Source organism: Poromitra crassiceps (assembly GCF_964638095.1).
Source record: "Poromitra crassiceps genome assembly, chromosome: 5".
In the NCBI taxonomy this organism is placed as follows: domain Eukaryota; kingdom Metazoa; phylum Chordata; class Actinopteri; order Beryciformes; family Melamphaidae; genus Poromitra; species Poromitra crassiceps.
The window spans coordinates 53762086-53781295 of NC_139642.1; the positions used below are offsets into that span (position 1 = coordinate 53762086).

Genomic DNA, 19210 nt, shown 5'->3' on the forward strand with positions numbered 1-19210 from the left:
CTAACAGGCTAACAAACTAATAAACAAGACACAAATCACCAGTTACCTACCCTAGCCAACAGCAGTATGAAGCATGTCATTGGGGTTTTCAAGTGGGCACCTTCCTTCACCGACGTTTCGTTAAGTTAGGCCCACGACACCTCAAGAAGGCTTAACGGTGTAATCCAGCGTCCTGGAAACACCCCCCTCCATGCTACCACCGCACAACTGCATATTACCTCACTATCTAAGCCTAGCTATCCAGGTCGGTTCGGTATGACATTCCTGACTACACCACCACTGTCAATGATTCAGCCCTGTTGATGCGGACCGTTAATCATGACCAACAACAAACAATCCCTAACTACACCACCACTGTCAATGATTCAGCCCTGTTGATGCGGACCGTTAATCATGACCAACAACAAACAATCCCTAACTACACCACCACCGTCAATGATTCAGCCCTGTTGATGCGGACCGTTAATCATGACCAACAACAAACAATCAATCTGACCTTAGCGAGCTCCCCAGCTAGCATGTTTCCTCCTTATCCACAGCCATTCACTTGCTCGTTCTGCTGCCTGAGACATGTTGCTAACCGCAAGTTTCAGGCTCCGTCCCCGAATGCCCAACTCAGTTAGTAAGGCAATAACGGACTTTGCCACAAAACCACGGCAGCCCACCTCTACAGGCCACACTCGAGCCCTCCAACCTCGCTGCTCTGCCTCTGCTGCCATTTCAGCATACCTAGCTTTCTTGCGCTCATAAGCCTCCTCAACTCGATCTTCCCACGGGACTGTGAGTTCGATAAAATAAACTCTCTTCTCTACCTCAGACCACAGTAACAAGTCCGGACGTAGCCGGGTGCTAACTATATATGCTGGGATGACTAGCTGTTCATTCAAGTCAACCCTCATTTCCCAGGCTCCACCTACACTTAGCTGCCCTAACTTGTGCCTGACCTTAATTGGTCTAATCTTTTCTCCCTCACGTACAAATTTGATCTGTCTAGTCTCTTTGCTAGCAACTAGAGAATTTACTTCTAGCCGCTTTTCCTCAACTGCAGCTGCCAAACATTTCAACACCTGGTTGTGACGCCAGGTGTATTGCCCCTGGGAGAGACTGACCTTACACCCTGACAGTATATGCCTCAATGTACATACACTAGAACACAACGGGCAGGCACCATCCTCGCCCACCACTGATTTAAGTTCTGGGGAGATGGCAGCACATCATAAGTAGCCCCTAGAATAAATCTAATTCTGCTGGCCTCCATGCTCCACAACTCTCTCCACTTCAACTTTCTCTTCTCTACACTCTCCCAGTTCACCCACTGTCCTTGCTTTGCCTGCGACACTGCCTTAGTACATCTTACTGCCTCCTCTTGCCTATGTACTTCTTCAACTACCATCTTCCTCTTTTCTATTACTGATGCCTTGTTCCACACAGGTTTCCCTATGCACAACCCTAAGCCTCCACGCCCATGCTGCACCTGACCTATGATATCCCTATGTCTAAGAGCTGACTGTGCTTGCTGTACTGCCTCCTTTGGGTTCCACTTCCTCCCTGTTTTAACTGTGGGCGCTACACTCCTAACCACTGGATCCTTTGACTGAGTCAGAGTCATTTCCAGTCTAACCTTAGCACACTTGAACTCCTCTGTCAGGCTAGATAATGGCAATTCCAATATGCCTTTCCCATATAAGGCTACACTGCTTAGGCAGCGTGGGACTCCGAGCCATTTTCTAATGAATGAGTTAATCATCCTTTCTAGCTTTTCTACCTTTGAAAGGGGAACCTCATACACTGTCAGTGGCCACATCAACCGAGGCAACAATCCAAACTGCAAACACCACAACTTTAACTTTCCTGGGAGCCCTGACTTGTCTATACTTGAAATACCTTGAATCATTTCCTGCCTCACCTCCTCAAACTGTCCCTTATCACTGAGACTTGCATCATACCATCTTCCCAAACTCTTGACTGGTTTCTCTAACACTGTAGGCACCACCTCATCATTTATAACAAACTTCTTACCTACTACCCTCCCTTTAATGATTGAAATACTCCTGGACTTACTTGGCTTCACTTTCATTCTAGCCCACTGCAGATTACTATTTAACTTATCCAACAATCTGCTAGTACATGGAGCGGTTGACGTCATAGTCGTCATGTCATCCATGTATGCCCTAATTGGAGGGAGCCGCAGCCCTCCCTGCAGCCTTTCTCCACCCACTACCCATTTTGAAGCCCTAATAATGATCTCCATTGCCATGGTAAAAGCTAATGGGGAAATTGTACACCCTGCCATAATGCCTATCTCCAGCTGCTGCCAAGCTGTAGTGTACTCTGCTGTGGTAAAGCAGAGTTGAATATCTAAGAAGTAGGCTTTAACTAAGCTCTTTATACTACCTGGCACTCTAAAGAAATCAAAGGCCTCCCATAACAGACTATGCGGCACTGACCCAAAAGCATTAGCCAGGTCCAAGAATACTACATGCAGGTCTCTCTTCTCACGCCTAGCTGACTGGATTTGGTGCCAGATCATGCTGGTGTGCTCTAAGCACCCGGAGAAGCCGGGAATTCCAGCCTTTTGCACCGAAGTATCTATTAGCCTATTCTTTTCTAGATAACTAGACAGCCTCTGTGCCACAACACTAAAGAAAACCTTCCCTTCAACATTAAGTAGACTGATAGGTCTAAACTGACTTATCTCTAACGAGTCCCTTTCTTTAGGAATGAAGATTCCCCCTGCTCTACGCCACGCCTTAGGAATAACCTGCTTCTTCCAGACTACCTTCATCAGCTTCCATAGAAACTGCAACACATCTGGAGCACTCTTATACAGCCGGTAGGGGACTCCATTAGGACCCGGGGCTGAAGAGGCCCTTGCACGTCTCACTACTTCTTGAACTTCTTTCCACCTTGGTGGGCTATCATCACACTGGCTCTCTATTTCACCAATAGGTGGAATATCAGCTGGGACTGTCATCTCTCTAAACCTTTCCCTCCCACATGGAAAGAATCTATATGTACCCTATATGTTTTAATATAGGGCCACATATAGTTTCCCCATATATGGTGCATACATAAAATTGGCCGTTTTCCTATATTATATGTACATATATGTACCTATATATGTATAGGTACATATATGTACCTATATGTACATATAATATAGGAAATCGGCCAATTTTATGTATGCACCATATATGGGAAACCTATATGTACATATATGTACCTATATGTAGGATTTTAAATAAATAAAAATAGCAGCGCACACGGGATTCGAACCCCGTTCTCCAAGGTTCAAGCCGTGCGCTCTAGTGCTGAGCTATACATTTTCTTGTACTAACCAGAGAGCCGGGCACATTATATACTCTCTCGCACACAACGTAGACCACAATTGTCAGCGATCGGGAAGTTATTTTATGTGATGCGTATGATCGTAACAGACTAAAATGATGTTGTGTGTGTGTGTGCATCTATAGTCTGTAGGCTGTACGGCTTCAGAGGTTAACTTCATTTAACACCAGAGACTCACAATAACATAGTGTGCCCAGAGCACCTCGTTCCGCACTTGGTGCAGACCGGTGCAGACTTGCTTTGGTCTAGTCAGTCACAGCTAGTAAGTACTTGCGCATGCTCGTTGCTGCAGGAACTGAATTCATTATTTTATAGTATTGCGCTAAACTATTAACCATAGTTGTGTCCTGGAAGCTTTTTGCTGGCACCACATAGCCTATAGTCCCATATTTATGATATTTCATGTGACATAAAATGCGTTGAAATGTAGTTTTCGTGTAGATCAGATTTCAACTCTCAGTTACACAATAAAAGACAATAAAATGCCAATTCACACACTATCAATATTGTCTCTATTCCAAACTACAACAAATGTTTTAACAATATGATGAACCAAATTGTGTTTTTTTACACGTTTACGTTGTAACCGCATTTTAGCCGGTTGAAAAGAGGGTGAAATTAGGTCTTAGACGTTCAAACCCAATATCACCCAGATTTAAACTAAAAATCAACGTTGAAAAAACGTTTTGTGCTCGCTGGGTATATATGGATTATGACACAGTGTATACAAACAGATTTGTAAATGACCTATATAGGAGGCATATACCTTGTATTGTGTACATATATGGCCTATATGTGGATATAAAGAAGTGAGACCTATAGGACCTGTATTATGAACATATAGGGCCTTTATGTGTATATAAAGAAGCTATATAGGAGACATATATGCCCTGTATGTGCACATATAGTACCTATATGTGGATATAAAGAAGCTATAGGAGACCTATATGCCCGGTATATGCACTTATATGCACCTGAATCTGGCCTATATGCAACCTATATGCGGCATAAATGTGGCCTATATGCGCATATATGCACCTAAATCTGGCCTATATGCAACCTATATGCGGCATATATATGGCCTATATGCTCCTATATGCGCATATATGCACCTAAATCTGGCCTATATGCAACCTATATGCGGCATATATATGGCCTATATGCTCCTATATGCGCAGATATGCACCTAAATCTGGCCTATATGCAACCTATATGCGGCATATATATGGCCTATATGCTCCTATATGCGCATATATGCACCTAAATCTGGCCTATATGCAACCTATATGCGGCATATATATGGCCTATATGCTCATATATGCTGCATATAGGTTGCATATAGGTTGCATATAGTTGCATATATGTTCATATAGATTCTTTCCATGTGGGCTATCTTTGTGAACCTCCTCCAAATATTCCTCAAGCTTCTGCTTAGGTACCATAAGGCTACCATTCTTTTCCTTACTAAACAATGACTTCACAAATCTAAATGGATCCTTATAGAATGCTATTCTAGCTCTCTCTTTCTTTTTCCTATTTTTCCTAATGCTCTCTGCTCTTCTTAAAACTGCCAACCGATCCCTCACATCTGACTGCAAGCAATCAATGCCTTCCTTCTCAACCTCTGTAGCTTTTCTCCACTGCCTCTTAAGCTGTCTTCTCTCCTGGATAAGTCTATCTATCTCTTGTTGGCGCCTATTTAACTACCTCACCCTCTAGTTTCTTCCTTTTCTCAAAGACGCCAAACCTTTCCTTACCATAATCATAAATACAATCTCCCATTTTCTCCAACTTACTCTCAGCAGTTCCTTTAAGCTTCTCTAACATCCTAACCAAATCACTATTGATATCTTCCCACTTCCTACTTTCCGCTGCACCTGGCCACTTAACTCTAGGCTTCTGACCGCTAATCTTCTCCCTTTTTGGCTGGCTGGCCTCTCTGCTTTCCTCGGTGCTAGGACCTGCCTCAACATCAGGGGTGCTGATGTCCTGCGAGCTGTGGGTTACTTCCTGTCGCTGGACTTCACCCGAAAGGCTATATGCTTATATGCTTGAAAAATGTTTTTTAGACAAATATACTTTCACTCGCTGTGTGTGCGTATGAGTGATGGCTTATGTTGTTAGGCACGTGCAGGTGCTCAGCATTTGTCCTTCTGACCTACTCTCTCGCTCTCCCTCTCTCTCACTCACACACACACACACACACACACACACACACACACACACACACACACACACACACACACACACACACACACACACAGTTACATTATCATAATAATAATGGGGTGGTCTCCTGTAGCTCTTTAGGTGGGTCATGGCACATACACTGCCAGGGCTAGGGGTTTAATGTACGTAATGTCTGTATGTTTTGTATGTCGCTTCACATGAAAAGTCCCCAAGCAGCTGCAGGAAGTAGAAGAAAGCAGTAGAAGTGGTAGAAAGTAGAGACCTCACTAGTAACAGAAAGAGGGACGTGCTGCAGAGACCAGACCGGCACCAGTGAACTGATTTAATTACAAAGAGGAACCCACAGTGACAAAACAGGAACAGCTACATACAGGAAGTAACTATTGACGTACTGTAACCATGACAACTGCAAGATGTCAAACCAGAGCCACTGACACTGAGTTTTGACCAGGTTGCAACACGGGCGAACGTCATGTTTTCCCTTCTGCGTCGACTGTGTAACACAGCCCTCCTCCGTGACATCGCCACGGTGAGACGGCAAACATCTATAGATCAACAATGGGCGGTGCCAACATGGCTGCCACTGAAAATAGTCAATGTCCAAACTCTTTATCGGTCAGTTGCTCCGATGACATCAGAGGCCATCTTGTCTGTCTTCTTCTTCTTCTTTTGGAAAGTTCAGTGACAGTTATAATTTAAACGTGACTGACAGCCATGCCAGAGGGAAAAAAAATAATACAAACAAAAACAAACCTTACACAAGTATATAAAAATATGCCATTAGATTCATATCAACAATTGAGGACCGTGGGTGCACTATTTACAGAAAAAAAAGGCAATATATACCAATATTTACAACAATAAAGACTTCGTTCACATACGGGCTTAAAGAGGTTACTTACAAGTTACGGAGAGTTACAGTGATAATAGCACGTCTTTCATGTGATGGTTAAGATGAAGCAGGAATCTGCCGTTTTCTGACTGTAAATGATCGCCATGGTGCTAACACGCTAACTGCTCTCAATTGTGGTCAAATCAGCATGGAGGTTTTTACTTCATATTTAAGATGCAGTGTGTGTGTGCCTGTGTTCGTACTTGTATGTGTGTGTGTAAAATTAATGTTGCACATTCATAATCTGAATCCATTTCAGAATTCAAAACAAAACAAAAAATCTGCTCTTCTTCCATACCTACTAATGACTGGTCAGTTCTGACTGGTCAGTTCTGTCAACAATCATGTTATTTTTTAAGGCAATTTTTTTTTGTTTTTCAGATTTGAAAGAAAACCCACCTCCCTCCTGAATCAGCTGAATTGAAAGTCACATGACTCCAACCCTGACAGCTGTTTGCTGTATCGTAACTACAAACGATCACACATACTGTTAAACATGGCATAGAGCTCTTTCAGCATCAGACCCCCCAAGTCATTTAGTGTCACCCAGAGACCATGTACTCACAAAGACACACCAGCGACTCGTCATCTGGGGGACCCACCAGCCAAGGGCCCGTCACACATTTTGCCGCACGACTCACAAACGACACAAGCGGATTGAGCACAGACACTGCTCCGAATACTCGACGCCTCGGAGTCTGAACGCACCCCACAACTTATCACTGTTCACAGAAAACGGGCTGAATTCCAATGTGTATGGATACCCTTCGCCCTACAGCCAGACATCCTGCCCAGGGAACAGCTCTTGGCAATGGGAACACACATGTCAAGTGTAGTGAATATACGCTACCTCGAAGTTGCAGGACCGTGCTAAAATGTCTCATCCTCCCTCTATAGTACCCTTCACACAGGCGTACAGAATGTGTCTGTTTTACACTTGTGTGTGTGGGCCAAATAAACGAGCACTTGTGCCAGATACAGACACACAGAGCCAATTAACACCTACGGCTGCTGTGCACAGGGCAGAGAGCTCACGAGCTCGTTAGCAGCCATCGGCTATCGAGAGTGGCCAGCTAATCCTCTTAGCCGTTAGCCGCCGTCATTGGAACACAGTGGGAGAGTTAGCTCAATGCTTAAGTTAGGCGTTTGCCAGAGGGGAAAGCTGAGGTGAAGAGGTGAAGGGCCCAGATGGTTGGTATAAGGTACAGCGATGGTTTCTAGGGTCAGAGGGATCAAAGACAATCACCTCTTAACCCGAAAGCCTAGTTGGCTCAGCGTGGACGTCAGGGTCACCCCGTCACTTCAGAGACACCTGGACAGAGGGACAGCTGGGGTTTCACTCGCTGTGTGTGCGTATGAGTGATGGCTTATGTTGTTAGGCACGTGCCGGTGCTCAGCATTTGTCCTTCTGACCTACTCTCTCACTCTCTCTCTCTCACACACACACACACACACACACACACACACACCTATCTACATTACCTTAGCTATCAATACTGAAATCAGTGTTTGTGTGTGTATGTGCATGTCTGTCTGTCTGTCCAAGCCAAATTACACCTCACTATTTGTATTTGCCGATCCTGTAGTTTAAGTCAGGGGCCTCCTCAAACCAGAAGAAATATAGTGAAAGCTACATCTTACCTGACTCTGCCAGACGGGGGCGGTATTGTGTTCACAAGACACAATAACGCCCCCCGTCTGGCAGAGTCAGGTTAAGCTACATCATCTTAGCCTGGTAAACCAGCCGGTCACATGAACTTAGCCTGGTAAACCAGCTGGTCAACGTGGACTTAGCCTGGTAAACCAGCCGGTCAACGTGGACTTAGCCTGGTAAACCAGCCGGTCAACGTGAACTTAGCCTGGTAAACCAGCCGGTCACATGAACTTAGCCTGGTAAACCAGCCGGTCAACGTGAACTTAGCCTGGTAAACCAGCCGGTCAACGTGAACTGACATTTCACTTCGTGGTAGAACGAAATTAAATGTGAGTTCACACGAGTCTACCAGGCTAACATCATCTCTACTGTAAATTAAGTGCTGCAAAAGGAGGCACTGAAATCTAAAGCATAAATACTGTACATAAGGATCTTTATTTGCTACCACAGCCCAGCATCATCTAGAAAGACTTTGCTCTTGAAATCAGCAACAATATAGTTCCCAATCGCCTTCCTGATGGAATGTTCAACACAAGCGCAGCCAGTGGGAGTTTTGGCTGAAATCTCTTGGCAACAAAAAAAAAAAAAACACGTTTCAGACCCCTCCATGCCGTCACTCTTACAGATACGAGGCTTTGGCATAGTCGTGTTAAAGAGACATGTCTCCAATGCACTTTTTTTGTCTACATAACTCCAGTAGTGGAACACTGCTTCATCTCATCTTCAACCAATATCAAAATGAACATAAGAAAAACTTAATAGATACACTGTGATTATCTGTGGAAAAACACAAGTGTGTGTGTGAGTGTGTGTGTGTGCAGTACGCAACGGAGAGACGTGTGTGTGTTCTGACTCAGTGAGTGGAGGCTGTGCTTAAATGGGTCACTGTATATGCATGTGCCTATAGTCCTGTTAGGTACCCTTCTGCCATATATTGCACTTCAACCATACTCTTCTTCACTCTCCCTCTATATGAGAACGGGAAAGGGTTTTTGTTAGCAGTCTCGCCATGCTTAAATACTGACTGAGGAGCAGCTATTATGTCATCCCTACGGTGTTAAACAGAGCTCTGGGGCCAGGAAGATCTGATCTGAGATCTGCCATTATTGACTGATTGATTCAGGGAGAACGGCACCTCGTCGTCTCTTTTCTCCTTTAAGAGCTTGCAGACATCAACCAAACGTCTGTGGGCACATCCTGGACTGGAGCTGCAGAGATCTAACCTGACTCAGCCAGACGGGGGCGCTATTGTTGGCAGAGTCAGCCTAGCAGAGATCCGTAAAACAATATGAAAACACAATCCCACTGATCAGAACGGCACAACAGCTGTTGGGAGACGTAGTCACAAACTACAGGCAGCGTGGGAACGTTTCACTTGATTTTCATTCGTAGATATATAATATATTAATATAATTTTCACAAAGTTTTCTGTGGTGGTTCATCTGTAGTTCAAGCTAAGATGAAGTGGTGATGGAGCAAAGGGTTGACGTTCCAAATTCAAGCTACTGTGTGTGTCCTGTCCCACGTGTCCCAGTTCACTTCAAAGTCCTTCTTCCGCCTCTCCAAGCAACTCCCTGTGCAACGACATACTGCAGAGTCCAACTCTCTCTTCTGTCCATTTCTCTCCATCTGTCTCTCCCCTCTGATTCTCACCGTACATCCAACTGTGGAAAGTTTGAAAAAGCCATCTTTGGAAAGTGTTCTCCTCCGCCCCCCCCCCTCGCTCTTCTTCTGTCTCTCTTTCAGTAAAGGCTGAGTTTCGTAACACTTTTCCAGACCGGACAATACTTGCGGAGAATGCAGTATACATCCAGTGCCAACCACCCGTCCACGCCCAAATAGACAGACGCACAAACACCACCATGTGAAGAACCATGCACACAATCAGAAATATATATTAACACAAGAAATTTGAAGTGACAATTTTCATTTGTGGGTGCAGGCAGGGAGGGCGTTGACACCCATTATGCACATAGAGACTGGTGGACCGAGCAGAAGACCATCAAAAACAACAGTGAAAGGTGAGGAGTCAGGAGGGCAGAAGGAAGGGTATGTGCGCCGTTCTCAGCTGGGTTGGGGGGAAAAAAACGGTGTTCTTCAAGTCTCAGACCCTCCACAGCAATAGGTGGTTGGTGCTGTCGTCCCGCCCGACTGTCTCGCTGCTATTGGTCAGTCTGAAGTCCTCGTAGCCGTCGCCCCCGGAGATGACGAGCTGATTGGTTTTGGGGGGGAGGTGGCCGGAGGCTCGTCGGCGCGTGGAGTCCCGCCTTTGGAGGCTGCTGTCAACTGTGCTGCTGCTGCTGTGGGATTGGTTGCCTAGGAAGAAAGACAGGTAAGGTTGAGGGGAGGTGTAATATCATATAATATTCAGTTCAGATAGGTTTGGTTCAGTGAAATTTGTCCTGCTGCAGAACTTGAGAAGCCCACGCATAGCAAAAAACTTTGACAGTCAAACATTTGCTGCACCAATTTTTCTTTATTTCTAGATTTTAGAATGTTAAAACGTCAAAACTATAAAATAACACAATGGAAATATGCACTGACCAAAAAAGCGTTAAAACAAATCAATCGTATATTTTACATTCTTTAAAGTAGCCGTCCATTGCCTTGATGGAAAAGCAAATGTTTTGGAAAGTATATTTGTCTAAAAAACATTTTTCAAGCATATAAGCATATAGCCTTTAGATGGCATAAGCTTTAAGATCATGAAAAACATACATTCAATCAGGTGTGTCTACATTTTGACTGGTAGTGTGTGTATGTGTGTGTGTGTGTGTGTGTGTGTGTGTGTGTGTGTGTATGTGTGTGTGTGTGTGTGTGTGTGTGTGTGTGTGTGTGTGTGTGTGTGTGCCACTGATATGTATGGTATGTATATTGGCTGATTTATGATGGGGGGGATAAGGGGGGATATTCAATGATAGGTGAAAAAAACGAGCATGTTTGAAGCAGAAACTCAGTAGTTCAGTTAAGTTAAGTTAAGTTGGTCACCTGTGCAGTCGGTTGGGGGAAGAGGGAAGTTGACGTCAAAGCCTTCTGGCAGTTCGATGGAGGTGAGGAAGCGCACGTGGCCCGTGTGTCCGTGAGCCGAGCCCACGGGCACCAGGGGAGCCTTCAGCATGCCGGGCCCAGTCCCTGAGCTCACTGCTGGGATGGCCAGCGTCAGGACCACTCCTGCAAAGGAACACCACTTTAAAATTGCCTTTCTTTCTGAATCAGACCTCTTAAGACATATCCGGCCAGAGAATACAACACAGCCAACAGAGTAGCACATTACATACATACATTAACTTTATTGGTGGCGGAATAATTGGGAGACACAAACGTCTACTGACACAGGTTTACTGTTGGGTCAAGATGGCATTATGACAAAGCACATAAGTTACATATTTGCTCAGTCAATGTCGTCTCTCAGCCAATGATGTCAGTGTAGCTCCACACAATGCCACCATTAAAATATGGCTCATCTTAATCACAGATATTCTTATCATAGGAAACGCACTGTGTACACCTGTGCTATCGCAGTCCATATTCAGTAAATATGACTCTTGTATTGCTGTTTGATTTATTGTTAAAGTAATCTAACCGTGTCAATATAACTTTGAGTTCCTGCACTGACTTTGTGTCTATATATATATATATTTCTTGTTCTACCTGCACTGGTACCGATCCACAGCAGGTCCTTACAGGCCAACAGTGCTGTGATTCTCAGGCAGGCTGCCTTGTGCTGCCTGATGATTGCATCCGACCCTGGGATGGAGAGAAGGGAAGCGGAGGACGAAGTAGACGGAAAAGGGGTGTAGGTGAGGGAGGACAAGAAGTGGTGGGGAAAAGGTGGAGAGTTAGAGGAGGGAGAGAGGAAGGGGGAGAGAGAGGAAGGGAGAAGTGGGGGTTAAGATTCAGAGGGGAGAGGAAATGGAGAGATATGGGGTGAGTTATTGGGAAATGGGAATTAAAGCATTAAAAGATAAGTTCACCCAAAATGAAAATCCAGTCCTTATCTACTCACCCCCAGGAGGGGTGGAGGTCACCCCCATGCCGGTGGAAGGACGGGGGAACGTTTTTTAGTCCACAAAACTGTTTCACAGCAAAACACTATTTTAATGTAGCATTGTGGAGCTACACTGACATCAATGGCTGTGAGACTACATTGACTAACTATGTGCTTTGTTTTCAAGTCAACTTGGCATCTCAGGGCTTCTGGAGACTTGGATTACGCCAGATGAGCAGTATGGAGGCTTTTTTTTATGTTTGAAAGTTATCAACATCCACTTAGTGTATGTAATTGTGTAGGATAATTCTGCAACTGTGTTTTGCTGTGAAACTCCATAAATGTTTTGAGGACTAAAAAAACACATCCTTCCATCGGCATGGGGGTGATTAGATAATGACTGAATTTTCATTTTTTTTTGAACTTATCCTTTAAAATAATGTAATTGTCATCCTACAGGTTTTTGTAACACGTCTCACACTGTCCACATGCTTGGTGTGTGTGTTACCTGCGAGCATCTTGTGCACAGCGGGGGCCACGTCCACCTCAGTGAGGCTCTCCCAGCTCTGAGCGTGGTACAGCCTGACCTGAGCACTGCCCTGCAGGGCGAGCCACACGCCCTGACCGTACGCCACCATGCAGGTCACACAGCGCCCGCTGTCTGTGCCCACCTGGAACCAGTGCTGCCAGGGAGGGAGAGAGGTGCAAGGAAAAAGTGAGAGAGTAGACGACAACACTCCTGTCTACCGTCTGCCTCATCTGTTATTCGAGTTGCTGCATTGAGATTTAATTGGTGTATTCATTTGAAGGGCAATGCACATTATTGAAAATGTACCAGTGTTAGCCACATGGCTAATTTTCAACTGCTGTCCCTTGGTACTCCAGTTAGAATTGACAGTGCCTCACACACAGTGACAGGCAGGAGTATTAACCCTAAGATACATGTCTTTCGTGGTAGGAGGAAACCAAGTCGCCAGCCGCTTCTTTTCAGCTGACAGTGAGGAGTTTCACCGGCAGGATGTAGCATGTGGAAGGATCACCCAATCCCCCCAAGTTCCCCTCCCCCCGAACAGGCACCCCGACCGACCAGAGGAGGCACTAGTGCAGTGACTAGGACACGTACCCTTAATCCGGCTTTCCACATATAATGAGGACATCCACCTACCTCTTGTGTTGATAATGAGGACTCCGTTACCTCTTGTACCAGTGTAGTTGTGTTGATAATGAGGACTCTGTTACCTCTTGTATCAGTGTAGTTGTGTTGATAATGAGGACTCTGTTACCTCTTGTACCAGTGTAGTTGTGTTGATAATGAGGACTCTGTTACCTCTTGTATCAGTGTAGTTGTGTTGATAATGAGGACTCTGTTACCTCTTGTACCAGTGTAGTTGTGTTGATAATGAGGACTCTGTTACCTCTTGTATCAGTGTAGTTGTGTTGATGATAATGAGGACTCTGTTACCTCTTGTATCAGTGTAGTTGTGTTGATAATGAGGACTCTGTTACCTCTTGTATCAGTGTAGTTGTGTTGATAATGAGGACTCTGTTACCTCTTGTATCAGTGTAGTTGTGTTGATAATGAGGACTCTGTTACCTCTTGTATCAGTGTAGTTGTGTTGATGATAATGAGGACTCTGTTACCTCTTGTATCAGTGTAGTTGTGTTGATAATGAGGACTCTGTTACCTCTTGTATCAGTGTAGTTGTGTTGATAATGAGGACTCTGTTACCTCTTGTATCAGTGTAGTTGTGTTGATGATAATGAGGACTCTGTTACCTCTTGTACCAGTGTAGTTGTGTTGATAATGAGGACTCTGTTACCTCTTGTACCAGTGTAGTTGTGTTGATAATGAGGACTCTATACCTCTTGTACCAGTGTAGTTGTGTTGATAATGAGGACTCTGTTACCTCTTGTACCAGTGTAGTTGTGTTGATAATGAGGACTCTGTTACCTCTTGTACCAGTGTAGTTGTGTTGATAATGAGGACTCTGTTACCTCTTGTACCAGTGTAGTTGTGTTGATAATGAGGACTCTGTTACCTCTTGTACCAGTGTAGTTGTGTTGATAATGAGGACTCTGTTACCTCTTGTACCAGTGTAGTTGTGTTGATAATGAGGACTCTGTTACCTCTTGTATCAGTGTAGTTGTGTTGATGATAATGAGGACTCTGTTACCTCTTGTATCAGTGTAGTTGTGTTGATAATGAGGACTCTGTTACCTCTTGTATCAGTGTAGTTGTGTTGATAATGAGGACTCTGTTACCTCTTGTATCAGTGTAGTTGTGTTGATAATGAGGACTCTGTTACCTCTTGTATCAGTGTAGTTGTGTTGATGATAATGAGGACTCTGTTACCTCTTGTATCAGTGTAGTTGTGTTGATAATGAGGACTCTGTTACCTCTTGTATCAGTGTAGTTGTGTTGATAATGAGGACTCTGTTACCTCTTGTATCAGTGTAGTTGTGTTGATGATAATGAGGACTCTGTTACCTCTTGTACCAGTGTAGTTGTGTTGATGATAATGAGGACTCTGTTACCTCTTGTACCAGTGTAGTTGTGTTGATGATGAGGACTATGTTACCTTTTGTACCAGTGTAGTTGTGTTGATAATGATGACTCTGTTACCTCTTGTATCAGTGTAGTTGTGTTGATAATGAGGACTCTGTTACCTCTTGTACCAGTGTAGTTGTGTTGATAATGAGGACTCTGTTACTTCTTGTATCAGTGTAGTTGTGTTGATAATGAGGACTCTGTTACCTCTTGTACCAGTGTGGTTGTGTTGATAATGAGGACTCTGTTACCTCTTGTACCAGTGTAGTTGTGTTGATGATAATGAGGACTCTGTTACCTCTTGTACCAGTGTAGTTGTGTTGATAATGAGGACTCTGTTACCTCTTGTACCAGTGTAGTTGTGTTGGTAATGAGGACTCTGTTACCTCTTGTACCAGTGTGGTTGTGTTGATAATGAGGACTCTGTTACCTCTTGTACCAGTGTAGTTGTGTTGATAATGAGGACTCTGTTACCTCTTGTACCAGTGTAGTTGTGATGATAATGAGGACTCTGTTACCTCTTGTACCAGTGTAGTTGTGTTGATAATGAGGACTCTGTTACCTCTTGTATCAGTGTAGTTGTGTTGATAATCAGGACTCTGTTACCTCTTGTACCAGTGTAGTTGTGTTGATAATGAGGACTCTGTTACCTCTTGTATCAGTGTAGTTGTGTTGATAATGAGGACTCTGTTACCTCTTGTACCAGTGTAGTTGTGTTGATAATGATGACTCTGTTACCTCTTGTACCAGTGTAGTTGTGTTGATAATGAGGACTGTGTTACCTCTTGTACCAGTGTAGTTGTGTTGATGATAATGAGGACTCTGTTACCTCTTGTATCAGTGTAGTTGTGTTGATGATAATGAGGACTCTATACCTCTTGTATCAGTGTAGTTGTGTTGATAATGAGGACTCTGTTACCTCTTGTACCAGTGTAGTTGTGTTGATGATAATGAGGACTCTGTTACCTCTTGTATCAGTGTAGTTGTGTTGATAATGAGGACTCTGTTACCTCTTGTATCAGTGTAGTTGTGTTGATGATAATGAGGACTCTGTTACCTCTTGTACCAGTGTAGTTGTGTTGATGATAATGAGGACTCTGTTACCTCTTGTATCAGTGTAGTTGTGTTGATGATAATGAGGACTCTATACCTCTTGTATCAGTGTAGTTGTGTTGATAATGAGGACTATGTTACCTCTTGTACCAGTGTAGTTGTGTTGATGATAATGAGGACTCTGTTACCTCTTGTATCAGTGTAGTTGTGTTGATAATGAGGACTCTGTTACCTCTTGTATCAGTGTAGTTGTGTTGATGATAATGAGGACTCTGTTACCTCTTGTACCAGTGTAGTTGTGTTGATAATGAGGACTCTGTTCTGGGATCCGCACCACAGCTTCCCTCCCACAGGAACCATCTTGGTGACGGGGCTTTGGGGCGAGCCCAGCACCAACGTCTGAGAAGACTGGGCGTCCCAGAAACTACCTGTGGACGGGAAGGTGGGCGGAGTGAGACGGAGGATGGGTTAGGGAAAGATTAGCACAGAACACAGTGTCAGAACCCTCAGTGCTTCAGCTACTTAGGCCATTTTATTTTCAAGTCTTTAACCAGTATATTTAATTAATAATGCAGGCTTGCACTAGAGGTTAGAGAGGCTTTTAAAATACGAATTATATAATCTAATTTGTGCAAGCACACAGTGTTTTTCATACTTCAAATTCAAATGTCCAAGGTACATTATTAATTTAGGTATTTTAATAATAAACACATTACTTTTTGGAGATTAGAAAGCAGTTCCCATTTGAAAGAGAGATGGTGTGGACAGAAAAACACAAATCACTGCTGTTTGGTTTTTCTATATGCATTGGTACAACACAAGTTAATATCAAAAGCATTGGGTTATTGGGGTAATATTGGAATGTATTATTAGGAATAAGTATTGATAGGGATATGTGGGTTGATTTATGTTATTGTGTGTGTATGGGTAAGTTTGTATACATATGTGTATATATATGCATGTATGTATGTATGTATGTATGTATGTGTATACATGAGCGTGTGTGGAGGAGCGTGGGAGTTGGTATATGCATATTAGACTGGGTCAATTTTCAGAAAATCTGAACCCCGAAGGCAAATCATGTTAATTTATGGCATACATGCTTTTTAGGGGTATTGAAGGGTGCTGAGTTCAAATTTGCTGTATGCCCAGCTCAAAAATGGACGGAAATGCCTCAAAACCAAGATGGCCGCCCCCATCGGCATGAAATGTATTTAACTACATCTTTTTGACTAAACATGGTAGAAACTTGAATGAAATGTGCTTTTGTAGGTTTTCATATATGAGGAATCCAATACCATATCCTGTTTTAAGCTAAAATGTGAAGAAACTGTTTAAAACCATATACATTGCAAAAATTGTCATCTTTAGTGATGAATAATTCGTCAACCAAATAAGATCCAAAAGCAAGTTGGTCCTAGATGTTTAAGAATAATTTGATTACTTTGCAGTTTGTCTTTGAGATATGTCCAATGCTGTGATGGAACATTTGCCCCGCCCCCTCCCACAAACAAAGGCTCTAAAGGACACTCAGAAGGCTCTCAGAAGGACAGAACCTTACAGAAAGGCTGTTTTGCTGAAGCAAAGCAAACAAAAAGCGCCTAGCTAACCTTACTGGCTAACGATAGTTAGCTAAATGAATATATAACGATATGTTAACACTCTTCTTTTAAATGTATCTCTGAAATGGTCGGCTGGTGACCAAAAACATTGCTGAAGGAACAGACTGTAACATTACCCAAAAGACAATACCCAAAAAGTTAACAGGTAAGTCAACATCAGCAAAGATAGGAATTATAATGTGATGCATTTTGTGTTGTTTGAATTATATTTTAGGATATTGCTGCATGAAGCTTATTTAGCTATCTAATGTTATCCAGTGGGGCCTGCCCATTGGTCCGACCTCCCATTAGTCCGACCATTAGCGTTAACATTAAGGTTAGGGTTGGGGTTTTGGGTTAGGGTTAGGGACATTGAGAGGTCAGACTGGGTTATGGTTAGGGTTAGGGTTAACGTTAAGGTTAGGGTTTGGGTTAAGGTTTGGGGTATGGGGTGCTCATATGAAAACAATAGTCGTGTCAGCGCGCGATACAGATGTGCTTCTTCTACTTCTGGCACACTATGACAGAATGGCATGTACACATCTCTACATGAAAGCTGGGACGTCCAAGGCTCCAAAGTATCTTCCAGTACATGAAATTCACATGTTGCTATCTGCTGATCAAGTGGACACACTACTTGCCTTCCATTCCCTCACTGGCTGTGATAGTGTGTCTCAGTTCAGTGGCCACAGCAAGAAAACGGCCTGGCAGGTGTTCCAGCAACATCACACGGATCTTATTGGCCTTGGCAAGGGCCCTCTCACAGACGACATAGCGATGTCAACAGAGAAATTCATCTGTAAGATGTATGGTGTGCCCGAGGTTGATAACTGCAACAACGCAAGAGTCAAGTTGTTTTGTAGAGGTCGTGCACAAGAGACTCTGCCACCAACCTCAGATGCAGCAAAGTTTCACATCATGCGTGCACACTATCAAGCAATTGTCTGGAACCAAGCTCACTTGCCATATCCCGATCTTCCTCCAGTGACCGAAATGGGATGGATGCACCTTGATGGTCAGTTAGTGCCACGGCTATTCTCTCTGCCACCTATGCCGAAAGCATGCAGGGAGATCACCTCATGTGGTTGTTTGAAGGGGTGCCTCAGCCAACGCTGCAGCTGCAGGAAATTCCGCATGGAATGCATCGAGGCTAACCTGACGCTGCCAGATGGACGGTATAGCTCCACATACGTTTCACTAAACCAGTCGATCTGGGAATGCAGTAACCAGACCCGCTGACGGAGGCGGGCACTTTTTCCAAGCTACTTGGCAGGTGATTGGATGACCCATCTGTCTATCACCGCTGGTGGGTGTTAACTTCAACCAATCAGATCGCCGAAGGTGCCTGTGCCTGATCTCCGTGGTATTCATTGATTGAGTCCTCACCGTCGTAAAGTCACCTTCGAAACATGAAGTTAGATTATAACGAACTAGTTGTGTGGCTTAGCCTTCCCAAATGTTGCCGTTAATTTTTTAGAATTTAATACATAGAATTGGGAACGTTACATTCAATTTCATTCAGACAGCCTGTCACTTCCGCGGCGGCAGCCATGTTGACGAGTGAAAAGAACTACAAAGACCATGTACCCACTACTTGCCCAGACGAGCCTGAGCCCGCTTAAGGCTGCCGCTGATTCGTCGGGGCGGCATGGTTCGGCCAATCATCTTAACTGCCTGTGCATGACAAGATGGATTACGTCGAGAGAATCTCTTTTGATCTCGCGAGGTTATCCATCTTGCAAGCAAGGTTACATCGAGGCATGCAACTGCAGGAAACTTGGCAACACCTGCCGGAACACTACTGATGACTGGGAATAAGTTAATGTGTTCAATAAGTTCATCTACCTGACTGCAGGGTAAATAAAACCAACCATTTTTGCAATAAATATTTGCCTTTTACTTTAAAAACTGAATGTGTCATTGTATTTGCCATATA

The 19210-nt window shown here is 43.9% G+C and overlaps 1 protein-coding gene across 1 annotated transcript in view; it reads right to left on the reverse strand.

The window, feature by feature from the left end:
* Nucleotides 1-10188: 10188 nt before the first annotated feature.
* Nucleotides 10189-19210, reverse strand: part of arhgef17 (Rho guanine nucleotide exchange factor (GEF) 17) — a gene marked incomplete at both ends in the record, with an annotated part of 101726 nt that continues 92704 nt past the window's right edge. Inside the window, 5 exons of the mRNA XM_083636790.1 lie at nt 10189-10400; nt 11073-11255; nt 11736-11831; nt 12581-12755; nt 15953-16101. Of these exons, the coding sequence (XP_083492916.1) occupies nt 10189-10400; nt 11073-11255; nt 11736-11831; nt 12581-12755; nt 15953-16101 (815 nt within the window). The remainder of the gene's footprint in view (nt 10401-11072; nt 11256-11735; nt 11832-12580; nt 12756-15952; nt 16102-19210) is intronic.